Genomic DNA, 23198 nt, shown 5'->3' with positions numbered 1-23198 from the left:
GATGCTTTGTCATGAAACATCAGCTGCTGTATAACTATCCTCTGCCTGCTCCAATCTGCCTCAAACTTTCCATGTGTGATCAGAGTCCAATCCTGATCACATCCAAAGGCCAAAATACACTCAGTTGCAGCGTCACCTGTTGGATGGACACGAAATGCTGTATAACTAGCCTGTACATGTTCAAATCAGCCTGAGACTTTACATGAGTGATCAGAGTCCAACCCTCATCACATGCACTGTTTGAAATATACTCTGTCGCAGTGCCACCTGGTGGATGGACAGGAAATGCTGTATAACTAGCCTTTACAAGCTTCAAACTATTAGAAACTTTACATGTGTGATCAGAGTCCAATCCTGATCACATCCATAGGCCAATATACACTCTTGGTTGCAGCGCCACCTGGTGGTTGGACAGGAAATGCTCTATAACTAGTCTGTACATGCACCAATCTGCCTGAAACGTTGCATGTATGATCAGAGTCTGGTCCTGATGATATCCACAGGTGGAAATACACTCGGTCGCAGCGCCACCTGGTGGACATGCATGGATTCGCCCACCAGCAAGGATGCGAGGACCCGTCCAACGCTGCTTGAGCTTTAATTTTCTAATTGATTTTTCTCGGTTCAAAATGCTTTCCAGTTTGTGTTTGCAAATGTTTAAGATTTTATTATGTATGCTTTGCTTCAGCGGTGTCAACATGAAAGTCTCAATTCCAGCTTCAGGACCTGCTAGTGTCACTGTGTTGCCAAGACAGAAAGGTAAAGGATCTCCTCATTACTACAATCACCATAGCCTAACAATGAAAGTGAATGAAAACTAAACATCTGCAAAACATTTTTTCAGGCCAGTTGGAGAAGTATGAACTGCAAAAAGTATTATCATGAACACCACACATACAAATGATAATGGAGAAAATCAACTTCAACATATTGAATACATTGAAATTTGTAACTACATGTTGATGCATGTTAGAGTTCCACTGAAATGGAAAAATGAGGGGGCCATTGTTCAGTAATTTTCCAATTATGTATTTCACAAACTATTTAGCAGGAGGATAGCACTTGATTCCAAACACTCAGCTGTAATGCTTACTCTGGTACATGTGCTGCAAAGAATTAAAGAAAGAAGTTGCAATGAAGTTATGCTGCTAACAAGTCTTTTTGTCATAGACCTCAAAAGTTGTTTTGAAAACATTAAACATAACTGTATCAAGTAAAGTAACCTATCTATATTACAAGAAATCAAAGTAAGGAAAATAAGGTCATGAATCAACAACTTTAAATATTGACGTTAATTCCGTACAGTGTCAATTTACCTGAGTAATTTTAACATTAAGAATTAAAACGCCACAAAAATGACAAAAAACACAACTTAACTAAACAAAAATAAATATTAAGGGTCAAACTGTATGTTCTTGTAAATCATGAAAACTAACGAGACTAATGTAGAACTAAAGTTGACCGTAAAAAATATACATTAAATGTTACATGTATGAATGAGTGACTCTGTTGTAATGAGTGACATGTACTTTTATCACAATGAAAATGGACTGATAATCATCGGTCTAAGTTGTGTATTAATCTGTGGCTGGAAATGGTCAAACAAAAACAAATCCACGATACGCTGCCTCCACAAAACAACACACCTTTTTTTTAAAAAAAAAAAAAAACAGTTTGAAGAGTACAAGTCTGATGCATTTATGTGTTATTGTCCTCAAATATGTTGATGCAAGTACATCCTGGGTAGATGGGTGTTTATTTGAGAACAGGTGGGACCAGTGAGGGTAGAAAATTGAGTCCACAAAGACATACAATTACCAGGATCTCCATCAATAATAAACTGATTTGGAACTTTTCAAGGGATTTATCAACAAAGTTATTCTTATCTTTCCCTCCTCTCAGGTCAAGCAGCAGTGAACAGCAGCAATGTGGAGTCTGGACCCTCTGGCTATTACTACCAGGGTGCATGGCAAACACTAAGTGGCACCAAAGTTCAGCAGTTCAACACCCCCTCAGCCATCACTCAGTGTCTGAAAGGCAAAGTGGTCCACCTGTACGGAGACTCCACCATCAGGCAGTGGTTTGAGTACTTCAGTGGAGCACTACCAGGTAGTTTCCTCTCAGGGATTGAAGGAAAAAGACTCATTTTCTTCACACTGAATCTGTTTCCTCTGTAATACTTTTAGATCTCAAGGAGTTTGACCTGCACAGCCAGAAGCAAAATGGACCTTTCATGGCCATGGACTTTGCAAACAACATCTTGGTGACGTTCCGCTGCCATGGTCCTCCTATCCGTTTTCGCGATGTCCCAATCAGCGAGTTGCGCTACATTGCCAATGAACTAGACAATGTAATCGGAGGCACCAACACTGTCGTGATCTTTGGCATCTGGTCGCACTTCAGCACTTTCCCAGTGGAGGTCTACATCCAGCGGTTGCAGAGCATCCGCAGGGCAGTGATACGCCTGCTGAACAGATCTCCAGGTACAGTGGTCATCATCCGGACAGCAAACCCCAAAGCTTTGACGCTCTATGAGACTCTGACCAACAGTGACTGGTACTCACTGCAGAATGACAAAATACTCAGGGTCATATTTAAAGGATTGAATGTTCATCTGTTGGATGCCTGGGAGATGGTCCTGGCCCACCACTTACCTCACAACCTCCACCCACAACCTCCCATTATTAAGAATATGATCAATGTTCTCTTGTCCTACACATGCCCTCTAAAGGGAGGCTAGATTTTGTCTTTGCCTTTTGCCCTCCGCTCGGTGGCTCCTGCGGGGGGCTGTGTGGACCTCCTTGGACTGGAGGAGACAGTTCCCTCCTTTTGGTGGATGTTTTCATGCATGCCAGACCCACCACACCGGCACTTATCAAAACTCACTAGAGTCTGTTCCTCCGGTCGCTGAGTCAGTGGAGGTTGCTGGGTGAGTATCTGTGGATCTCACTCTGCTTCTTCTATCCTTCCTGTGGTCTCCTGACATCTTCATGATTGATCCTGTTGGGATTCTGTCGTATCTGGTGTTTGTGAAGGGTTTCAGATTTGTAACTGGTTTCAAGAGGTGAATTAAAGAGCACAAATAAATAGAATCCTTTTCTCTCAGAACACGGTCTATGCCTCACTTTTCTGTCTGTCCTGTGTTTGTTTTATGTTTCACTTGGGTGTGCACAGCCCTCAATGGCATAATATAGGAAACAGCTTGAAATAAACATGATAGGTTAATTTGCCATGAGGGCAGGTGATGGTCACAGTCACAAATAAGAAAAAAAATTGCATGAAGCTTAACTAATGACACCATGGTTCGTTGGTGTCATTTTTGAGCGGACTTGCAGACAAAAAAAAAGAAAAAAATATGTTCAAGTAATTGTTTTGTTGTGTTGTAATGCCCGTCTGCTAGTGCGCCCCCCCCCCAAAAAAAAATATTTTATCACCAGCCGCCACTGCTGCAGGTGAAGGGCATTGCAGGAATCAGCTCACCTGCCCACAATCTCACCTGCTCACTATTTAAGTCTTCTTCATTCACATACTCTCTGCCAGATCATTGATTCACACCCCTTCAGAGGCTCTACTAACTTTTGGACTCTGTTCCCCACCCAAAACCTTGAAACATACACTTGCACACAAAGCCTTTGTGGAGGATTAGGATTGGGGTTATGTTAGGTATTGGCAGAGCAGATTAAACAACCTTTAAACTCCCGTTATTTTGCACATGTGTAAGGCTGCAAGAGGCCCGAATCCAAATTCAGTTCTTTGCATCTCATGGAAATGCCTCATTTTGTACTAAAAAGCACAAAACAAATTTTTTGCCTTCTTTTTGTTTGAAGCATCTCTCGATGTTTTACCACTTTCAGAAGAAAGAAAACCTCACCATCATCCCTCCAAGAGCGGTGCCAAAGAAACCGCATGATATCTGGACTTTCCAGCCACTGTCCCCTAAAGAGGACCTTGAAAAAAACTCCTACTGGAATCCATTGCTTGGCCAGAAACTCCACCTTGGCAGACTCCTCTTTCCCTGAACGAAACCAGTTGCCCGGCTAACAGCACCTTCACTATTCTTCCACAGAGTGGAGATGGACAGTGGCATGTAGGGGACAAGCTGAAGGTGCTGATCAAAATGTATGACTTCCAAGGCCGTCCTAAGAAGTCTGGAGGAGAGGTCTTATTGGCTCGGGTGCACAACTTGACTCTTGGTGCAGGTGTGGTTGGGAAAGTGGAGGATCATCTCAATGGGACCTACTCTGCTGTTTTCTCTTTGCTCTGGGAAGGAAGTGTTTGGGTTGAGGTAAGAATAAAATTTCCCACGTTAAATGGGGGCTTTAAATGTTGTTTTAGCATTGACTGATAGCCAAGATCTGTGCGTAGTTAAATTTAGAATAATAAGAGTGACAGATTCACCTCTTGGAATCCTATTTCAAGACAGCAACTGCAAGTTTAGCTGTCTTGTTTGTTAAATGTTGCAATTTCTCAGACATCAAGGATGTTGAGGAAAAATCTGTTGACGTTGGCTCGTTTGCATAAAGACAAATTAATTACAAAGAAGACCAAGACCGATCAGGCACCATGGATACCCGGTAGCATTCTCAGCTTGAATCCCAGAGATAACTCACTTGTATAGGTTCATGTATGGAGAGTTCTTAACATTTTTTCATCAGCAACAAATTCTCACTTTCTCCATATAAGGTACATCATTCCAACATGTCCCAGGACAGGAACAAAGATCTGTTATTTTAACATATCTAGGAGTAGCAATCATCCCAGGAATGACAAACATTTCTCACCTATTGTATCAAGATTGCAGGACGATGGTTTCTGTAGCGCATCTCAAGATAACCCAAACTGCAGTTGGCACCATACAAACTGAGCTGAACTGAACACATATCTCTGGTGAGATACTAGAATGTCAAGAGATTTGTTTACTTCAGAAGTTGATTAAAATGGACTTTTTAAGCTTTAAATTCACTCTTTTCCAAATGAGAGGACTGTAAGGTGTTTTATATAGATAGCATTCCCAGTATGTGGGGAAAATATATTGTCAGCCTGTTTCTTAAACTTTTTTTTCCGCTGATGAGCCCGATTCACGTAATCTTGTCAAACAAGTTTGGCTGGATTTGCTGGAGTATAAACATGCCCAAATCCACTGGAACAGAACAGATGCTAAAATTAGCCTGTGCTCTGTTGGTAGCTTCCCATTGGTAAAAGAAACACACAGTGGATATACCTGATGTGATGTAAACTGTAACCCGATAAACTGACATGAATTAAAATACTTCTTGGTCCTGGAAGTAATGCTAGGCTACTACTGTAGGTATGTTTGTTCGATGGACGTGAAGCATTTACATGATGACAGTCAGACGGTTTAATTTATTCCATCTTTGTCTAAGTTTTTGATTTTTATACTTAACAGGCCATCCTTCAAAGGTGATTGGACTGATTGGGTGCTTTTGTTTTTGGCATGGGATTTAGCAAACAGACTATTCTCCATCCATGTGTTGAATTCTGCTGTCCAAGAATAGCACCTAAAAAGAAGAAGCATCTCACAATTTTGCAGCCTTTTTCCTGAAAATAATATGTTTTGTGCTGTGGACCAATGGAGTTGTTTAATCTGTGATACATCAACTTTATGCCAGGAACAGGGTTGCAGCTTCAAGTAATTCTTGAAGTTAAATCAAGTTGTGTTCTTTGTCCTATCAGGTGACACTGGTTCACCCCAGTGAGGCCATCACGGTGCTACGCAGGTTGAACAGTGAACAGCCTGACAGAGTTGACTTCCAAAGCCTCTTCCGCTCACGCTCTGTCTCTGAAACTACCATCTGTAACGTATTCCTGCGTTCGACCAAGCAGTCGCTGTGCAACTACACTGACCTCCATACAGGTGATCCTTGGTTCTGCTTCAAGCCAAAGAATCTGAACTGTGATACCAGGATCAACCACTCCAAGAGAGGATTCAAACAAATCCTCAAGGCCAACGAGGAAAAACTCTTTCAGCTGTGAGTAACTTATGTTGTTCTCTTTTGAGGGAAATTTCTGGAGTTATTAATGCAGTAAAACATGTTTTAAATCATAGAAAAATTAAGATCACCACTCTGAACTACACTATAATAATTTCTGTTGATTTTGGATTCCATCCTTCCAGAAACTGACAGATGCACACTTGATTTGTTAAAGCTTCCTTAAAAAATGTATACATCCAGCAAACATGGAGGATCAGCGATATTCATTTGCAGTTGTGTAAATGGTTGCCTGGTAAATACAGGTCTGCTGTTCACTCTTTTTTTTTTTGTTCTCCATTGCTGCAACAGGTAAATATCCCGCTCTTGAGCTGCAATATGATCCACTATTTTTACCAGCTGTTCATTAGTCTGTAGTGTTTACTCAGAGCTTTGTCTGTTGAAAACAGCTGGCTTCTATGTCAAATAAATGATGCTGATGAATGGTGAAACTGCAAATTTAAGCATCATAAGTTTAACAATTAGTAAAAAGTATAAAGACACTACAAATCTGTCACTTAACACACACTCATTGTGTATGGCAATAATTATTTAATGCAGGTTTAATTAGGGTCCAAGCACTGAAGGTGCCCAGGCCAGACGGTGTAAGGGCACCGACTGTCCAAGGCGCCGCGGTGCCTAGGACCCTATTGAAACCCTAGGGTTTCATTATTATTATTATTCATTCTTTTTCGACATTTTGAAATGCATTTTTGGCGGCCTTAACGTACCCCAAAATGCATGGAACTTGGCATGCACATCAGGACTGCCAAAAAATTTGATATATTATGGAAGTTGTGCATGTGTGTGCCAAAATGGCTCCATAGCGCCCCCTGCAAAATTGAAAAAGTGGTCATTAGGCCAACTGCCACAATGTCTAATCTACAGTCATAGCACCACCTGTTGGTAACAGTAAGTTTAAGGCCTTACATTTTCAGGTACAATGGCCCCAAACTTGGTGATATAATGCTGGAAATTGGTCAGCCAAGTCTTCACCTCTTGACAATCCCACACTGTGAAGGCAGTGACATTTCATGCAATGCTGTTGCCATAGCAACCAAATATCGCCATGAAAAAACAAAGTACTTTTTCACAGGTTAGGAATACTCCAGCACTCACTAAAATTATCACATACATCACCATCGACCCATGGAACAACACTGTATGCATCTCGGCACTGCACATGCTATAGCACCCCCAGCAGACTCTTTAACAAACAGCCCCCCCAGCACACTTCACCTACATCCATAAAATTTGGGAGGCCTATAGAGCACATCAGGACGCACAAAAAAGCCTCATGGAGCCATGCCCTAAACCCAACAGGAAGTCCACCATCTTGGATTAATTGTGAGATTTTTGTCATTTTTGAGCAAACTCCAGGAGACCTGAAATTTTGTCAGTCCACACAGCGGGACTTGGTGATGAAAAGTTATCAAAATGTTAAGCACAAGCCAAATGGTGTGGCCATGGCGACCATCAGAGATTTGATGCTTTGTCATGAAACATCAGCTGCTGTATAACTATCCTCTGCCTGCTCCAATCTGCCTCAAACTTTCCATGTGTGATCAGAGTCCAATCCTGATCACATCCAAAGGCCAAAATACACTCAGTTGCAGCGTCACCTGTTGGATGGACACGAAATGCTGTATAACTAGCCTGTACATGTTCAAATCAGCCTGAGACTTTACATGAGTGATCAGAGTCCAACCCTCATCACATGCACTGTTTGAAATATACTCTGTCGCAGTGCCACCTGGTGGATGGACAGGAAATGCTGTATAACTAGCCTTTACAAGCTTCAAACTATTAGAAACTTTACATGTGTGATCAGAGTCCAATCCTGATCACATCCATAGGCCAATATACACTCTTGGTTGCAGCGCCACCTGGTGGTTGGACAGGAAATGCTCTATAACTAGTCTGTACATGCACCAATCTGCCTGAAACGTTGCATGTATGATCAGAGTCTGGTCCTGATGATATCCACAGGTGGAAATACACTCGGTCGCAGCGCCACCTGGTGGACATGCATGGATTCGCCCACCAGCAAGGATGCGAGGACCCGTCCAACGCTGCTTGAGCTTTAATTTTCTAATTGATTTTTCTCGGTTCAAAATGCTTTCCAGTTTGTGTTTGCAAATGTTTAAGATTTTATTATGTATGCTTTGCTTCAGCGGTGTCAACATGAAAGTCTCAATTCCAGCTTCAGGACCTGCTAGTGTCACTGTGTTGCCAAGACAGAAAGGTAAAGGATCTCCTCATTACTACAATCACCATAGCCTAACAATGAAAGTGAATGAAAACTAAACATCTGCAAAACATTTTTTCAGGCCAGTTGGAGAAGTATGAACTGCAAAAAGTATTATCATGAACACCACACATACAAATGATAATGGAGAAAATCAACTTCAACATATTGAATACATTGAAATTTGTAACTACATGTTGATGCATGTTAGAGTTCCACTGAAATGGAAAAATGAGGGGGCCATTGTTCAGTAATTTTCCAATTATGTATTTCACAAACTATTTAGCAGGAGGATAGCACTTGATTCCAAACACTCAGCTGTAATGCTTACTCTGGTACATGTGCTGCAAAGAATTAAAGAAAGAAGTTGCAATGAAGTTATGCTGCTAACAAGTCTTTTTGTCATAGACCTCAAAAGTTGTTTTGAAAACATTAAACATAACTGTATCAAGTAAAGTAACCTATCTATATTACAGAAATCAAAGTAAGGAAAATAAGGTCATGAATCAACAACTTTAAATATTGACGTTAATTCCGTACAGTGTCAATTTACCTGAGTAATTTTAACATTAAGAATTAAAACGCCACAAAAATGACAAAAACACAACTTAACTAAACAAAAATAAATATTAAGGGTCAAACTGTATGTTCTTGTAAATCATGAAAACTAACGAGACTAATGTAGAACTAAAGTTGACCGTAAAAAATATACATTAAATGTTACATGTATGAATGAGTGACTCTGTTGTAATGAGTGACATGTACTTTTATCACAATGAAAATGGACTGATAATCATCGGTCTAAGTTGTGTATTAATCTGTGGCTGGAAATGGTCAAACAAAAACAAATCCACGATACGCTGCCTCCACAAAACAACACACCTTTTTTAAAAAAAAAAAAAAACAGTTTGAAGAGTACAAGTCTGATGCATTTATGTGTTATTGTCCTCAAATATGTTGATGCAAGTACATCCTGGGTAGATGGGTGTTTATTTGAGAACAGGTGGGACCAGTGAGGGTAGAAAATTGAGTCCACAAAGACATACAATTACCAGGATCTCCATCAATAATAAACTGATTTGGAACTTTTCAAGGGATTTATCAACAAAGTTATTCTTATCTTTCCCTCCTCTCAGGTCAAGCAGCAGTGAACAGCAGCAATGTGGAGTCTGGACCCTCTGGCTATTACTACCAGGGTGCATGGCAAACACTAAGTGGCACCAAAGTTCAGCAGTTCAACACCCCCTCAGCCATCACTCAGTGTCTGAAAGGCAAAGTGGTCCACCTGTACGGAGACTCCACCATCAGGCAGTGGTTTGAGTACTTCAGTGGAGCACTACCAGGTAGTTTCCTCTCAGGGATTGAAGGAAAAAGACTCATTTTCTTCACACTGAATCTGTTTCCTCTGTAATACTTTTAGATCTCAAGGAGTTTGACCTGCACAGCCAGAAGCAAAATGGACCTTTCATGGCCATGGACTTTGCAAACAACATCTTGGTGACGTTCCGCTGCCATGGTCCTCCTATCCGTTTTCGCGATGTCCCAATCAGCGAGTTGCGCTACATTGCCAATGAACTAGACAATGTAATCGGAGGCACCAACACTGTCGTGATCTTTGGCATCTGGTCGCACTTCAGCACTTTCCCAGTGGAGGTCTACATCCAGCGGTTGCAGAGCATCCGCAGGGCAGTGATACGCCTGCTGAACAGATCTCCAGGTACAGTGGTCATCATCCGGACAGCAAACCCCAAAGCTTTGACGCTCTATGAGACTCTGACCAACAGTGACTGGTACTCACTGCAGAATGACAAAATACTCAGGGTCATATTTAAAGGATTGAATGTTCATCTGTTGGATGCCTGGGAGATGGTCCTGGCCCACCACTTACCTCACAACCTCCACCCACAACCTCCCATTATTAAGAATATGATCAATGTTCTCTTGTCCTACACATGCCCTCTAAAGGGAGGCTAGATTTTGTCTTTGCCTTTTGCCCTCCGCTCGGTGGCTCCTGCGGGGGGGCTGTGTGGACCTCCTTGGACTGGAGGAGACAGTTCCCTCCTTTTGGTGGATGTTTTCATGCATGCCAGACCCACCACACCGGCACTTATCAAAACTCACTAGAGTCTGTTCCTCCGGTCGCTGAGTCAGTGGAGGTTGCCGGGTTAGTGTCTGTGGATCTCACTCTGCTTCTTCTATCCTTCCTGTGGTCTCCTGACATCTTCATGATTGATCCTGTTGGGATTCTGTCGTATCTGGTGTTTGTGAAGGGTCTTAGATTTGTAACTGGTTTCAAGGGGTGAATTAAAGAGCACAAATAAATAGAATCTTTTTCTCTCAGAACACAGTCTATGCCTCACTGTTCTGTCTGTTTGTTTTATGTTTCACTTGGGTGTGCACAGCCCTCAATGGCATAATGTAGGAAACAGCTTGAAATAAACATGATAGGTTAATTTGCCATGAGAGCAGGTGATGGTCACAGTCACAAATAAGAAAAAAAAATTGCATGAAGCTTAAGTAATGACACCATTTTTGGTGTCATTTTTGAGCGGACTTGCAGACAAAAAAAAGAAAAAAAAAGATTTTGTCTTCAGCAATCCATGCACAGCCGAGACTAACTACAATTAGTCGTTTTGAATACACCAGGTTGGATAATAAAGATAACCTAACACCTACATCCTCATGTTTGGGATTGTAGCACAGCATTTCTGGAAATGCTGGAATTCTGTAGCCAGTGCAGAGACAGATAATATTGCCATGACGTTTCATACATAATCCTAGTCTATGAAACAGACTTACAGTCACTCATCTGGGAGCTCACTTCCACTTCTAAGAAACTCTACTGGTCTTGCTTCAAGGTGATTGTAGTTTGCCACATAATTTTTTGAAGTGCTATTAGTGTTGTGATTTCTGGAGACAGTTTATGGTACAAATATAGTTTTAGCTCCAGGGCATATTCAGTTTCTGGTTTTCACCATTCATTGGTTCATCTTGTCTATTTGGGATTTACTGCTCAATATTTTAATAAACACCACAGATGGCGACACCTTTGGACAGAGATGGGGACAATTTCAGAAAGTTTTAGAATTCAGAGTTTTACTATATAAGCAGAAGAGCCATTTACAGCTGCCATGTGAAGCACAAATGGGAAAACTATCAGTCTCTTGTTGCTCTACACTTGAGGTTGAATTTGAAGCTGCTGGATTGCTTTGCAGTGCAAAAAGGGAAGAGGGCGCTATTGTTCTTCAGAAAAACACAGATGCATTCAAGTCTGCACTGACCAACGGTGGTTCTAACATTACTGACAGAGCAAAGATCTTCCAAAGAAAACCAACATTATAACTGGGGCCCAGGGGAGCCACCAGGGAGTTTGGGCCCCATGAAAAGAAATTTTACTGGGACCCTGTAGCGCCGGACATAAGGCCGGCAAAATATTTTGCGCTGTTTACATAAAACTGTGCATTTTAATGATATTTTTGACTACTATTTCCCATATTTGTGAAAAGGACAATGTGACAGCTACTTGGTAGGGGAAGCATTGAACACTCTGAATACTCTGAATACAATGTTTCATTTATTTACTGAAAGATTGATTCTCATTCTTCAGCATAAAATTTCCCCAAATTAAATTACATACCTGAATAATACAAAACTTGAACATAAAATAACCTCTTCCATTAAATAAATTGCAATTATCATCTGTGAAGAAACAGATAAAATAAAAAATAAAATAAATAAATAAATAAAATACAAAAAGCCAACTGCCTTTTATGATTCTCACCACCATCTATAGAATCATACAAGCACAATAATAAAATCAGCTGGAGATGTTAAACTAAGTCAACAAAGTAGGTCCATTCATAAAGAAAAACATAACAGGCCAGATACAACCTTGCTCAGCCAAGCTTCCTCTTGCACACATATTTACAATACATATTTACAACTGGCCCTTGCTCAACCTTTCTAACCAAGAGCCCAACGCCGAGCCTTCTCAATAGCGAAATCATTGATCAGGTCTTTGAAGTCTGGCTTTCTAGCCAACTGACTTTCGATGGACAGCATGGCAAGACTGCAGAGCCTTTCCTGTGACATTTTGGACCTAAAGTAGTTTTTTTTAATCATTTTTAGCTTGCTGAAAGCTCTCTCACCACCTGCAACACTAACTGGCAGTCAGCAAAATATATGCAAAGCAATACACACTTCTCCAAAGATGCTTTGCAGCTGCAGCTTACAAATAGCATTCAGGAGTTCAAGAGGGGACAAGTTAGGGAGGAAATTGGAAGCGTATACACTGTTAAGGTGTCTTACTTCATTTTCAAAATCAGGTGTAAGATCACCAGAATACTTTGTGATCAATTGTTGGCACAGAGAAGAGATTTTGTCCTCACTAATCTGCCCAACTTTCAGAACAGCAGAAAATTAATTTACAATATTTGCTGTGGTCTGGAACCTAGTCCCCAAGTCACTTATGATACTGTCCATAGCAGTAAAAAACAGTGTTCCGAAACACAGTTTCTGCACTCTCCCGAGACCTCTCCTCTTCAGAGGTCTCATCATGGAATCGTCGCCTTTTCTTCTGGCGGCTGCAGTTGCTCACCTCCTTCCTCAGTTGTGGGTACTGGGCTGTTCATTAGTCTGTAGTCTGGGTTGTGGGCTTGTTCAGGGTAGGGGGCTCACAGGCCTCATAGACAGCAGCTGCTGCTGCTGCACTTGACGTGTCTGTTCAAACATGCATCATTTTGACACGGGGGAGGGGGGCTGATTAAATACGGGCAGCTTGCTAAATGTGAACAGTGAAATATAAAATTCCAGAGGTTTCTTCAAAAATATGAGCTTGTGGTGCACATTAGATTTAGGTCTCACACACAAAGGGCAGTTTTATTGTGAAGGGGAAAAACGGGGTTTTGAACCTCCAGGTTTTGGCGGAGGGAAGTTGTTGTGTCCCGCCGGAGTTGTGGCAAGAAGCAAGAGTGGAGAGTGGAAAATAAAGTTGTTGAGACACCTGGCGATTTTCGTCTCCTTTTCTCCAGCCTCCACATTGGTGACCCCGACGTTGAACCTCACCAGACAAGTGGGGACATGTCGACCGAAGCGACTTCGTCTGCTGCGGCTGCTGCTGCTGCTGTGGTTCCACCGGCTGTGGTTCCGCCGGCTGTCTTCGCGGCTACTGTAAAGCTGCCGGATTTCTGGACACACGACCCAGAACCGTGGTTCCAGCATGTTGAGGCCCAGTTTCACCTGCGTGGCATCACCACGGACAACACGAAATATTTTCACGTCATCGCGGCTTTGGATTCAGCCACTACTCGCAGGTTGATGGGACTGCTGCGTGACCCACCGACTGCCGGCAAGTATGCGGCACTGAAGACTCAGTTAATACGGACATACCAGCTCTCGGATATGGAGCGGGCCGATCGACTGTTATCTCTGAGTGGGTTAGGAGACAGCAAGCCTTCGGAGCTGATGGAGAATATGCTGCCACTGCAGGGCTCCGGTGACACTTCATTCCTCTTCACCCACTTGTTCCTGCGCCAGCTCCCGCCTCAGGTACGCACTGCCCTGGCCGCCTCTCCCCTCATCTGCACTAAAGATTATAGGGGTTTGGCCGAAGAAGCTGACAGACTGTTGCTAGCATCCCGTCAGTTTTCGGTGCATGCCCTGTTGCCGGGCGGGTCCGACGGTGATGATTCAGTGGAGGTAGCTGCCATCACGGAGTGCCGGAGAAGGGAGAGCAGCCTGTGTTTCTTCCACCGCCGCTTCGGAGTGAAGGCTCGGCGATGTGTCCAACCGTGTTCCTTTCAGCGGCCGGGAAATGAGCAGACCGGCGCTCGCTAGCAGCTGCGTGCACCGGTGACAACGACAACAAGCTGCTTTTCGTTGAGGACAGCGCTTCTGGACGTCGTTTCCTCGTGGATTCGGGGGCGCAGCGGAGCATCGTTCCCCCCTCCTCTGCTGACAATTTGGGACAAGGACAAGGACCCCCGCTGGATGCAGCTAATGGCACACCTATCCGCACCTATGGCACCAGGTTTATGACCGTGTCTTTTAATGGCCGTGAGTTTAGCTGGGACTTTGTGGTAGCTTCAGTTTCAGTACCTATTCTGGGTGCAGATTTTCTGTGTGCATTCAGGCTGTTAGTAGCTGTAACTAACAGATGTTTGATTAATGCTGTATCTTTTGAATCTTACCCGTGTACTCTGGGGTTCGCAGGGCCTGTACTGGCAAACATGCTCGCCAATGGGAACACGTACCAGCGCCTGCTCGCGGAGTTTCCTGGCCTTACGGTCCCCACTTTTTCTACTGCAGTAGCTAAACACGGGGTTGAGCATTACATCACTACAGTCGGCCCACCAGTTTTTGCACGCGCGCGCCGTCTGGATGCAGCTAAGTTGGCCATCTCCAAAGAGGAGTTTGCCAGCATGGAGCGGCTGGGCATCGTGCGCCGTTCTGACAGCCCATGGGCTTCACCACTACACATGGTTCCAAAGTCCGATGGGGGCTGGCGGCCTTGCGGTGATTTCCGGCGCCTCAACAATGCTACCACTGATGACAGATACCCAGTCCCCCATATTCAGGGTTTTTCTGCGCACCTGGAGGGGGTGGTCATCTTCTCCAAAGTCGACTTGGTGAGAGGTTATCACCAGGTACCTGTCCGTTCAGAGGATGTCCCTAAAACCGCTGTCATCACTCCTTTTGGGCTGTTCGAGTTTTTGAGGATGCCTTTTGGCCTGAAGGGTGCGGCTCAGACATTTCAGCGGCTCATGGACTCTGTGTTGCGCGATATGCCTTTCCTGTTCGTGTACCTGGATGACATATTGGTGACGAGTGCTTCCATGGAGGAACACTTGTTACACCTTCGCAGACTTTTCGAGCGTCTCAGTGAACACAGATTAATTGTGAACCCGGCTAAGTGTCTGTTCGGTCTTTCAGAAATTGAGTTCCTGGGACACTGCGTGTCGCGACGGGGCGCTGTGCCACTCCCTGCCAAAGTCGAGGCAGTTTCGGCTTTTCCGCGTCCTAGCTCTGTGAAACCCCTTCAGGAGTTTTTGGGGATGGTTAATTTTTACAACTGTTTCATCCACCGAGCTGCACACATCATGCACCCCTTATACAACGCGTTAAAAGGAAAAAAGGTAACCAGGACATTGAGTGGACCCCAGAGAGGTTGCTAGCTTTTGAGGAGGCTAAGGCGGCGCTTGCCAATGCTGCCCTGTTAGCTCACCCTGACCCGGCTGCACCCATTGCCCTGACCTCCGATGCGTCCGATTACGCCGTCGGGGCGGTTTGTGAACAATGGTCTGACGGGGCATGGCAGCCGCTAGCTTTTTTCAGCAGGAAGCTGCGTGACTCTGAGAGGAAGTACAGTACATTCGACAGGGAGCTCTTAGCCCTTTTCCTCGCCACACGCCACTTCAAGTTCCTCTTGGAGGGCCGGGAGTTTACTGCTTTTGTGGACCATAAACCCCTTACATTTGCTATGGCTAAGACATCCGAACCTTGGTCGGCACGGCAGCAGCGGAAGCTTTCTGCTGTTTCAGAGTTTACGACAGACATTCGACACGTGGCTGGGAAGTACAACCTGGTTGCTGACTGCCTGTTCTGTGCCCAGATTTCCACTGTTCATTTGGGGATGGACTATGCTGAAATGGCTGCAGACCAGCTGAAGGACCATGAGGTGCAGGCGCTGTGCACAGCCGAGTCTAGTTTGCAGCTGAGGGATGTCACGTTTCATGACAGCGGGGTGTCCCTCCTTTGCGATGTTTCTATGGGCAAGCCGCGCCCTTTGGTTCCCGTCGCTTGGCGCCGCCGTGTGTTTGAGGCTGTCCACTCCCTGTCACACCCGGGGGTTAAGGCGTCGGTCAGACTGGTGGGGGCCAGGTTCGTGTGGCCCGGTCTCAGAAAGGATGTCAAAGTTTGGACTACTACGTGCATGGCGTGCCAGCGTGCTAAGGTACAGCGTCATGTTAAATCTCCTTTGGGGCCCTTTCCCATTCCTGAGAGACATTTTGACCATGTGCATGTGGACCTGGTCGGTCCTTTTCCCCCATCCCGTGGGTTTACTCACCTCCTGACCATGGTGGACAGGACCACACGGTGGCCCGAAGTGGTTCCCCTGTCCTCTACTACTTCGCCTGACGTTGCCCGGGCATTCATCTACTCCTGGGTGTCGCGGTTTGGTGTGCCTTTGGACATGACGTCGGATAGGGGCCCTCAGTTTACCTCGGAGCTCTGGAATGCGATAGCTGGGAGCTTGGGGGTTAATCTGCACCGCACCACGGCTTATCACCCACAGGCCAATGGACTGTGCGAGCGGTTTCATCGTTCTTTGAAAGCTGCTCTCCGCGCGTCCCTGGTAGACAGTAGCTGGGTCGATAGGCTGCCCTGGGTTTTGCTGGGTCTGCGTTCTGCCCCCAGAGAGGACCTGCACGCCTCCTCTGCTCAGTTGGTTCTGGGTCAGTCTCTGAGTGTCCCGGGCGAGTTCCTGGGTGATGTCCCAGGTTTGACCCCTGGGGTTGTTGGACGGTTTGGTCAGGAGGGAGGTGCTGGAGTTTTTTCACCAGTTGCTGCGCACCACTGCCTCCCTCAGTCCTATATCCCTAAGGACCTTATGTTGGCCAAATATGTTTTTATCCGGCATGACGCGCACCGCTCTCCTCTGCAGGCCCCTTATGACGGTCCCTTTCGCGTATTGGAGGCAGGACACAAGTTTTTTCTGATTGAGATGGAGTCAGGTCAGGATCGTGTTTCTGTGGATCGTCTGAAGCCAGCTCATGTGCTCCGGGGCGACGATGTGGAGCTGGCTCATCCTGCCCGCCGTGGCCGTCCACCTAATCTGATACAGAACAGTGACCCTTAACCACATGACAGCCCGCTGCGTGGTATGGTTACACGCACCCGCAGGGGTAGAATAGTTTGTTTGCCTGAGCGGTATGTTTGAGGATTTGCTGCTTGCATGTTCTGTTTTTGTGTTTCCTTTGTGTGTTCTGGGGGGGCCTGTGTGGTGCACATTAGATTTAGGTCTCACACACAAAGGGCAGTTTTATTGTGAAGGGGAAAAACGGGGTTTTGAACCTCCAGGTTTTGGCAGAGGGAAGTTGTTGTGTCCCGCCGGAGTTGTGGCAAGAAGCAAGAGTGGAGAGTGGAAAATAAAGTTGTTGAGACTCCTGGCGATTTTTGTCTCCTTTTATCCAGCCTCCACAAGCTAATATGGGGAGAAAAGTGAGCTAGCTTAAAAATCACAAAAGAGTAGAAACAACAACAGGCTAATGTTCCTGAAATTTCCACCACATGAACCAAACCCACCTTGTTTTTTGAAAAACTGAGTAACATATTGCCGGCCCTTGGCCTCTTTCTCCTGCCTTATCTTTTTTTCTTTTTGTTTCTGACTACCTGACTTCTGAGGCATACTGTCGTCACCCTACTCAGTCTGACTGAAGCACCGCGGCGTGCAGCAGTTCAGTTGATTCAGTAGGACTGAACCATTTTACATAAAAAGCGCATTATAAATAATATTTATTTGTGATTATAAATTAACAAGTAGTGCCATATTCATTTTGTCAGTATTATAATTTTATCAGGGGCCTTTCTGGGCCCCTGTTAATGATGGGCTCCTAGAATCCTTCCCCTTTTCGGCGATCTGCTGGGGCCTGATAAAAGCAGCTAGGCCTTTTAAAAAAATATATGTTTCAGCAAATCTCCGTCATATCAAAACTTTAAAGTTGATTTGATGATGATATTGTGATGTTTGAAATTTCTGCACTTGAAACAATAAGTACAATTAACAGTGAAAAAACAGACTGATTTGAAAAATGTAAATGCAGTACATAGATGCAGAATATCATTTGTATGTTTATTAGAAGCAAAAGAAAATGTAATATTTAAAAGAAGACTTCAGTACCTGCATTTCCACTTGATATCCCAACTTGCAGTTTAAAAACCGCTTTCTAATTTCCCAGTCGGAAGTTCTGGTACTCGACAAAGCAGTCCCACCTTCATGGTCCCACAGATCCATCCTCATTGTCCACATTTTGGATTTGTTCTTGGTCAGAAAGAAAACCTCCTTCAGACCGAGCCAGTGGTCCTTTAAAAGCTGTTGATCTTGCTTTGCTTGGTATCTTTTTTTCCTGCACAACCTCACCTGTGCGATTCTATAATTATTTATACAGTTTAATATAATGTATGGACACACTTGACCTAAAATAGCAGAAGAAATACAAAGTCCGAGTAGAAAAAAGTTAGATTTTTTTGCTGTGGACACTATAAACATGTGTAATGAATCTTTTTCAGAACTTATAATGTAAATATAAATTGTTTGTCATAAAATAATATACAAATTTAGCAGTTAACACAGTTATATATCACTATTTGCACTAAAATGCAGGAATTTATTTAGGCGTTTTTGCACAACTATTAACAAAATCATGAGGAGTCATAATAAAATTTTACATAAATGAATTTGTACCATTCCAAAAAGCTTTTTCTGTCCACCACAATCTCTACAATGACAAAAACAATAGAAACAGGCTTTAGGACCACAGGGAGAATCCAGAGTCCTGGTGTTCTCCATTGCTAGAATATGTTTATTATGAATATTATTATTGTTGTCGTTGTTGTTTTATTATTGTTGTTGTTGTTGTTTTATTATTAGTAGTAGTAGTAGTAGTAGCAGTAATTTATTACATCTGAAACAAAATCTTCATTTTCTGTGCATCTTTGGTCTCTAGCAGAGAGTGATCTGTGGCCAAAGCCAGTGAAGGATGTGCTGCTCTCCCAAAGAGTTATAACTATCCCCTGACTAAAAAAATAAATAAAAATGATAGAAAGTTCCAAATCTGCACTTTGGCCATCTCTCCTCTGTGCATTTCTAGAATATTCCACTTTCTTACTATGAACACAGAGACTGGGGGCGTGTCTGTGCGGCCGCTCCCCGTCAGAGCGTCTCTGTCACTCAGCTTCAAGTTTCTCAGTCACCTTTGGGGAAATCCAGTTCGCGTTTTTACTCCAGAGAATGCCAGGTTTGTGAAAATCTGGTCCACATTTTCCGTCCTACACCAAGCATCACTCCAAGGGTCTGTGTTTCGGCTGGGTGTTTCTCACCAGATGCTTTCAGCAGAGAGGACTCTCCGCTGAGTCCAAAGTTCAAAGTTTCGCCGTGCATAAAAGACGCTGAAAATACGCTTGGGTGAAGTTCGGTAAAAAATGTGGCGTTAATTATTGATCATATCTCTGTTTTACTTGGCCGATCAAAATGATTCAAAAACTGGTAGAAAGTTCAAAATCTCAACCCGGTCTCACGGGGATTCGTGAAACTGTCACGTAAGTTTTAGTTTCGGTTTCGTGCGCACCAACACGATTTCGTCATGTTTTTCGTGCCGCTCACCACGAAATGTTTTTCGCTGTGGTAATCACATCTGAAAGTGGTTTATACCGGCGGATTCATGACGATCTAAGCTGTCCATCGGCGTATACTGCTTGTGTGATCGCGTTTGCGGCCGCCGGACATTCTTGAAATTCCTATGCAAATTGGTAAGTATACCACCGGCTTATGGTTAGGTTATGGTTAGGTTATGGTTAGGATTATGGTTAGGGTTATGTTTAGGGACGATGTCATGCAAAATATAGCGTTGGATTCGCCACGGTTTTACATTAAAAATATAATATACACATTCTTTTGAAATATGTTCTGAGTGGCACGAAAAGTCCGCCGTTTAAAATACATTGGTGCGCATTTCGTGGTGAGCGGCACGAAAAACATGACGAAATCGTGTTGGTGCACACGAAACCGAAACTAAAACTTACGTGACAGTTTCACGAATCCCCGTGAGATCGGGCTGAAAATCTGCACTTTCAGCACAAGTTTAAAGGGAGATTCCTTAACACTTCATTTTCCTGCTTTTTTTTTTTATTACAGCGGCGCTACCCTAAAAACGCTCTAGAGCGTCTTAAGAGTAGCAAGGGTTAAAAAAAAAAAAAAGTTGAAACATGTTATAATGGAAATGGAAATGTTTATATCACCAGTTACAATTTGTGAAATTGTGTTCATGGAATAAGCTAAAGAGAGAGTTTCCATATTGGCATAAAGTAATTTAGTTTAGAAAAAAGATGTCATATAAGTCTAGAGTTATGTGATATTACGACAGCTAATTGACGTGCGGAAAAGCACAACTGTTTTGCCGTTACTAAGGTAACCCGTGGGTGTTGCTGATGTCATTCCTGCTGATGGCATGTGTTGACTATGAGCCCACAGTAAAGCTTTTCTCATTCATCCAAAGCCTTGTGTGGACATTCGATTACCTTACAGTTGGCAGATCCGGCGTTTTCAGCTGATCTCACTGATCACCTCAACACACTCAACAAGAGCCTACGAGGCAAAGACCAACTTGTACCACAGCTTTATGCGTACACGAAAGCATTCTGTGTGATGCTCCAACTCTTTGAGGCACTTCCCCACACTTTTCGAAATCAGATCTGCATTTCCGAAGGCTGATCTCTCTGATAAAAAGGGGAAAAATGTGTCTGTGATCACATTTCTCATGATGATGATTTTTCTGCCACTGACAACAAAATCAAGCTGTTCATGACTCCCTTCATGATAAATGCAGAAGAAGTGAAAGAGAGTCTGCAATTAGAACGAATAGTAATGCAGTGTGACAATGTGAAGAATCAACATCAGCGTTTCTCCTTACCTGACTTGTACCGGAGCTTGGATGAAGCTTCCTCTGATAAGACGCCACGCAAAACAAATGATGAGTCTGTTCGGCTCAACACACATATGTGAAAAAACATTTTCTCTGGTGACGCTGAACAAAAGCTGATCGAGAACCAAAATGACCAACGACCATCTCTGTGATGTTCTTCGCATCTCAACCACCAAACTGACGCCCAACCTGCCAGCCATTATACAAGCCAAAGCGCAACTTCATTAACTAACCCTCCCATTGAGCGCAACCGTATTCCCAAAAATATTACATTCCATCTGTTATTAAGCCCTGTTACTTAAGAAATGTAATCATTATGTATTGATGACATTTTTAAAACAACTGTTAGTTGATCTGTTAACAAGCCAAACTTGTTTGTGTGGCCAGATAGTTTCTCCCTCCTAGCCACTGTGTGGCACTGCGCTAGTTCAATCGCCGCTGTGACAGCGGGGCGGCATCCGGCGCCGCTGTATATGTATATATCATGGTAGAGACTGCGATTTGATAGAATTGGAGTTTCTACCAGTAGAGATTGCGATTGGAGTCTCTACCAGTAGAGATTGCGACCTCAATCTCTACCGGTAGAAACTCCAATTCTACCAGTAGAGATTTGTCAGGGCTAAGGTTAGACTTTTAAGGTTAGGGTCAGGGCAGGGGTCAGATTTAAAGGTCAGGGTTAGTTAAGGTTAGGGTCAGATTTAAAGTTCCATCTCTACTGGTAGAGATTACAATCGCAAACTCTACTGGTAGAGACTCCAATTCTACCAAATCGCAGTCTCTACCCTGACATACAGGTAAAAGCCAGAAAATTAGAATATTTTCATAAACTTGATTTATTTCCGTAATTGCGAACAAAAGGTATAACTTTTACATTATATGTAATCATTGCACGCAGACTGATGCACTTCAAATGTTTATTTATTTAATTTTGATGATCATAGGTGGCAACAAATGAAAATCCGACATTCCGTGGGTCAGAAAATTAGAATATTGTGAAATGGGTCAAGTTTGAAGACACCTGGTGCCACCCACTAACCAGCTGATTAACTCAAAACACCTGCAAAGGGCTTTAAATGGTCTCTCAGTCCAGTTCTGAAGCTTACACAAACATGGGGAAGACTTCAGATTTGACAGCTGTCCAAAAGGCAACCATTGACACATTGCACAAAGAGGGCAAGACTCAAAAGGTTATTGCTGAAAAGGTTGGCTGTTCTCAAAGCTCTGTGTCCAAACACATTAATGGAGAGGCAAAGGGTAGGAAAAACTGTGGTAGGAAAAAGTGTACAAGCGACAGGGATCACCGCGCCCTGGTGAAGATTGTGAAAAAAAACCCATTCAAAAATGTGGGGGAGATTCACAAGGACTGGACTGCTGCAGGAGTCAGTGCTTCAAAATCCACCACCAAGAGACGCATGAAAGACATGGGTTTCAACTGCCGCATACCTCGTGTCAAGCCTCTTTTGAACAAGAAACAGCGCGCAAAGCGTCTCACCTGGGCTAAGGAAAAAAAGAGCTGGACTGCAGCTGAGTGGTCCAAAGTTATGTTTTCTGATGAAAGCAAATTTTGCATTGCCTTTGGAAATCGAGGTCCCAGAGTCTGGAGGAGGACAGGAGAGGCACAGGATCCACGTTGCCTGAAGTCTAGTGTGAAGTTTCCACCATCAGTGATGGTTTGGGGTGCCATGTCATCTGCTGGTGTCGGTCCACTCTGTTTCCTGAGATCCAAGGTCAACGCAGCCGTCTACCAGCAAGTTTTAGAGCACTTCATGCTTCCTGCTGCTGACCTGCTTTATGGAGGTGGGGATTTTATGTTCCAACAGGACTTGGCGCCTGCACACAGTGCCAAATCTACCAGTGCCTGGTTTAAGGACCATGATATTTCTGTACTCAATTGGCCAGCCAACTCGCCCGACCTTAGCCCCATCGAAAATCTGTGGGGTATTGTTAAGAGGAAGATGCAGAATGCCAGACCCAAAAATGCAGAAGAGCTGAAGGCCACTATCAAAGCAACCTGGGCTCTCATAACACCAGAGCAGTGCCAGAAACTGATCGACTCCATGCCACGCCGCATTAATGCAGTCATTGAGGCAAAAGGAGCTCCAACCAAGTATTGAGTACTGTACATGCTCATATTTTTCACGTTCATACTTTTCAGTTGGCCAACATTTCTACAAATCCTGTTTTTGTATTGGCCTCAGGTAATATTCTAATTTTCTGACCCACGGAATGTCGGATTTTCATTTGTTGCCACCTATGATCATC

The 23198-nt window shown here is 43.8% G+C and overlaps 2 protein-coding genes across 21 annotated transcripts in view; both read left to right on the top strand.

The window, feature by feature from the left end:
* Positions 1-4004, top strand: part of LOC127534205 (uncharacterized) — a 225397-nt gene extending 221393 nt beyond the window's left edge. The window contains exon 4 of one of the 2 annotated variants that reach the window (XM_051948785.1): positions 3855-4004. The gene's annotated coding sequence lies outside the window, so the exon portion shown is untranslated. The remainder of the gene's footprint in view (positions 1-3854) is intronic. The other variant, XM_051948780.1, reaches the window with a different exon arrangement.
* LOC110964353 (NXPE family member 3-like) overlaps positions 1-10581 on the top strand; it is a 238759-nt gene extending 228178 nt beyond the window's left edge. For 6 of the 19 annotated variants that reach the window (XM_051948679.1, XM_051948742.1, XM_051948746.1 and 3 more), the window contains 4 exons: positions 5695-5990; positions 8165-8235; positions 9375-9581; positions 9659-10581. In XM_051948679.1, coding sequence (XP_051804639.1) covers positions 5695-5990; positions 8165-8235; positions 9375-9581; positions 9659-10212 — 1128 coding nt within the window. In that variant the 3' untranslated portion in view covers positions 10213-10581. Of the gene's footprint in view, positions 1-688; positions 760-1902; positions 2110-2186; positions 3212-4066; positions 4286-5694; positions 5991-8164; positions 8236-9374; positions 9582-9658 lie in introns of those variants that run through there. The other 13 variants (XM_051948711.1, XM_051948707.1, XM_051948750.1 and 10 more) reach the window with 9 other exon arrangements.
* Positions 10582-23198: the final 12617 nt, after the last annotated feature.

This window comes from Acanthochromis polyacanthus, chromosome 1 (genome assembly GCF_021347895.1).
Source record: "Acanthochromis polyacanthus isolate Apoly-LR-REF ecotype Palm Island chromosome 1, KAUST_Apoly_ChrSc, whole genome shotgun sequence".
NCBI lineage: Eukaryota > Metazoa > Chordata > Actinopteri > Pomacentridae > Acanthochromis > Acanthochromis polyacanthus.
The sequence above is the reverse complement of the archived record's forward strand: the minus strand, read 5'-3'. Positions and strand labels throughout refer to the sequence as shown.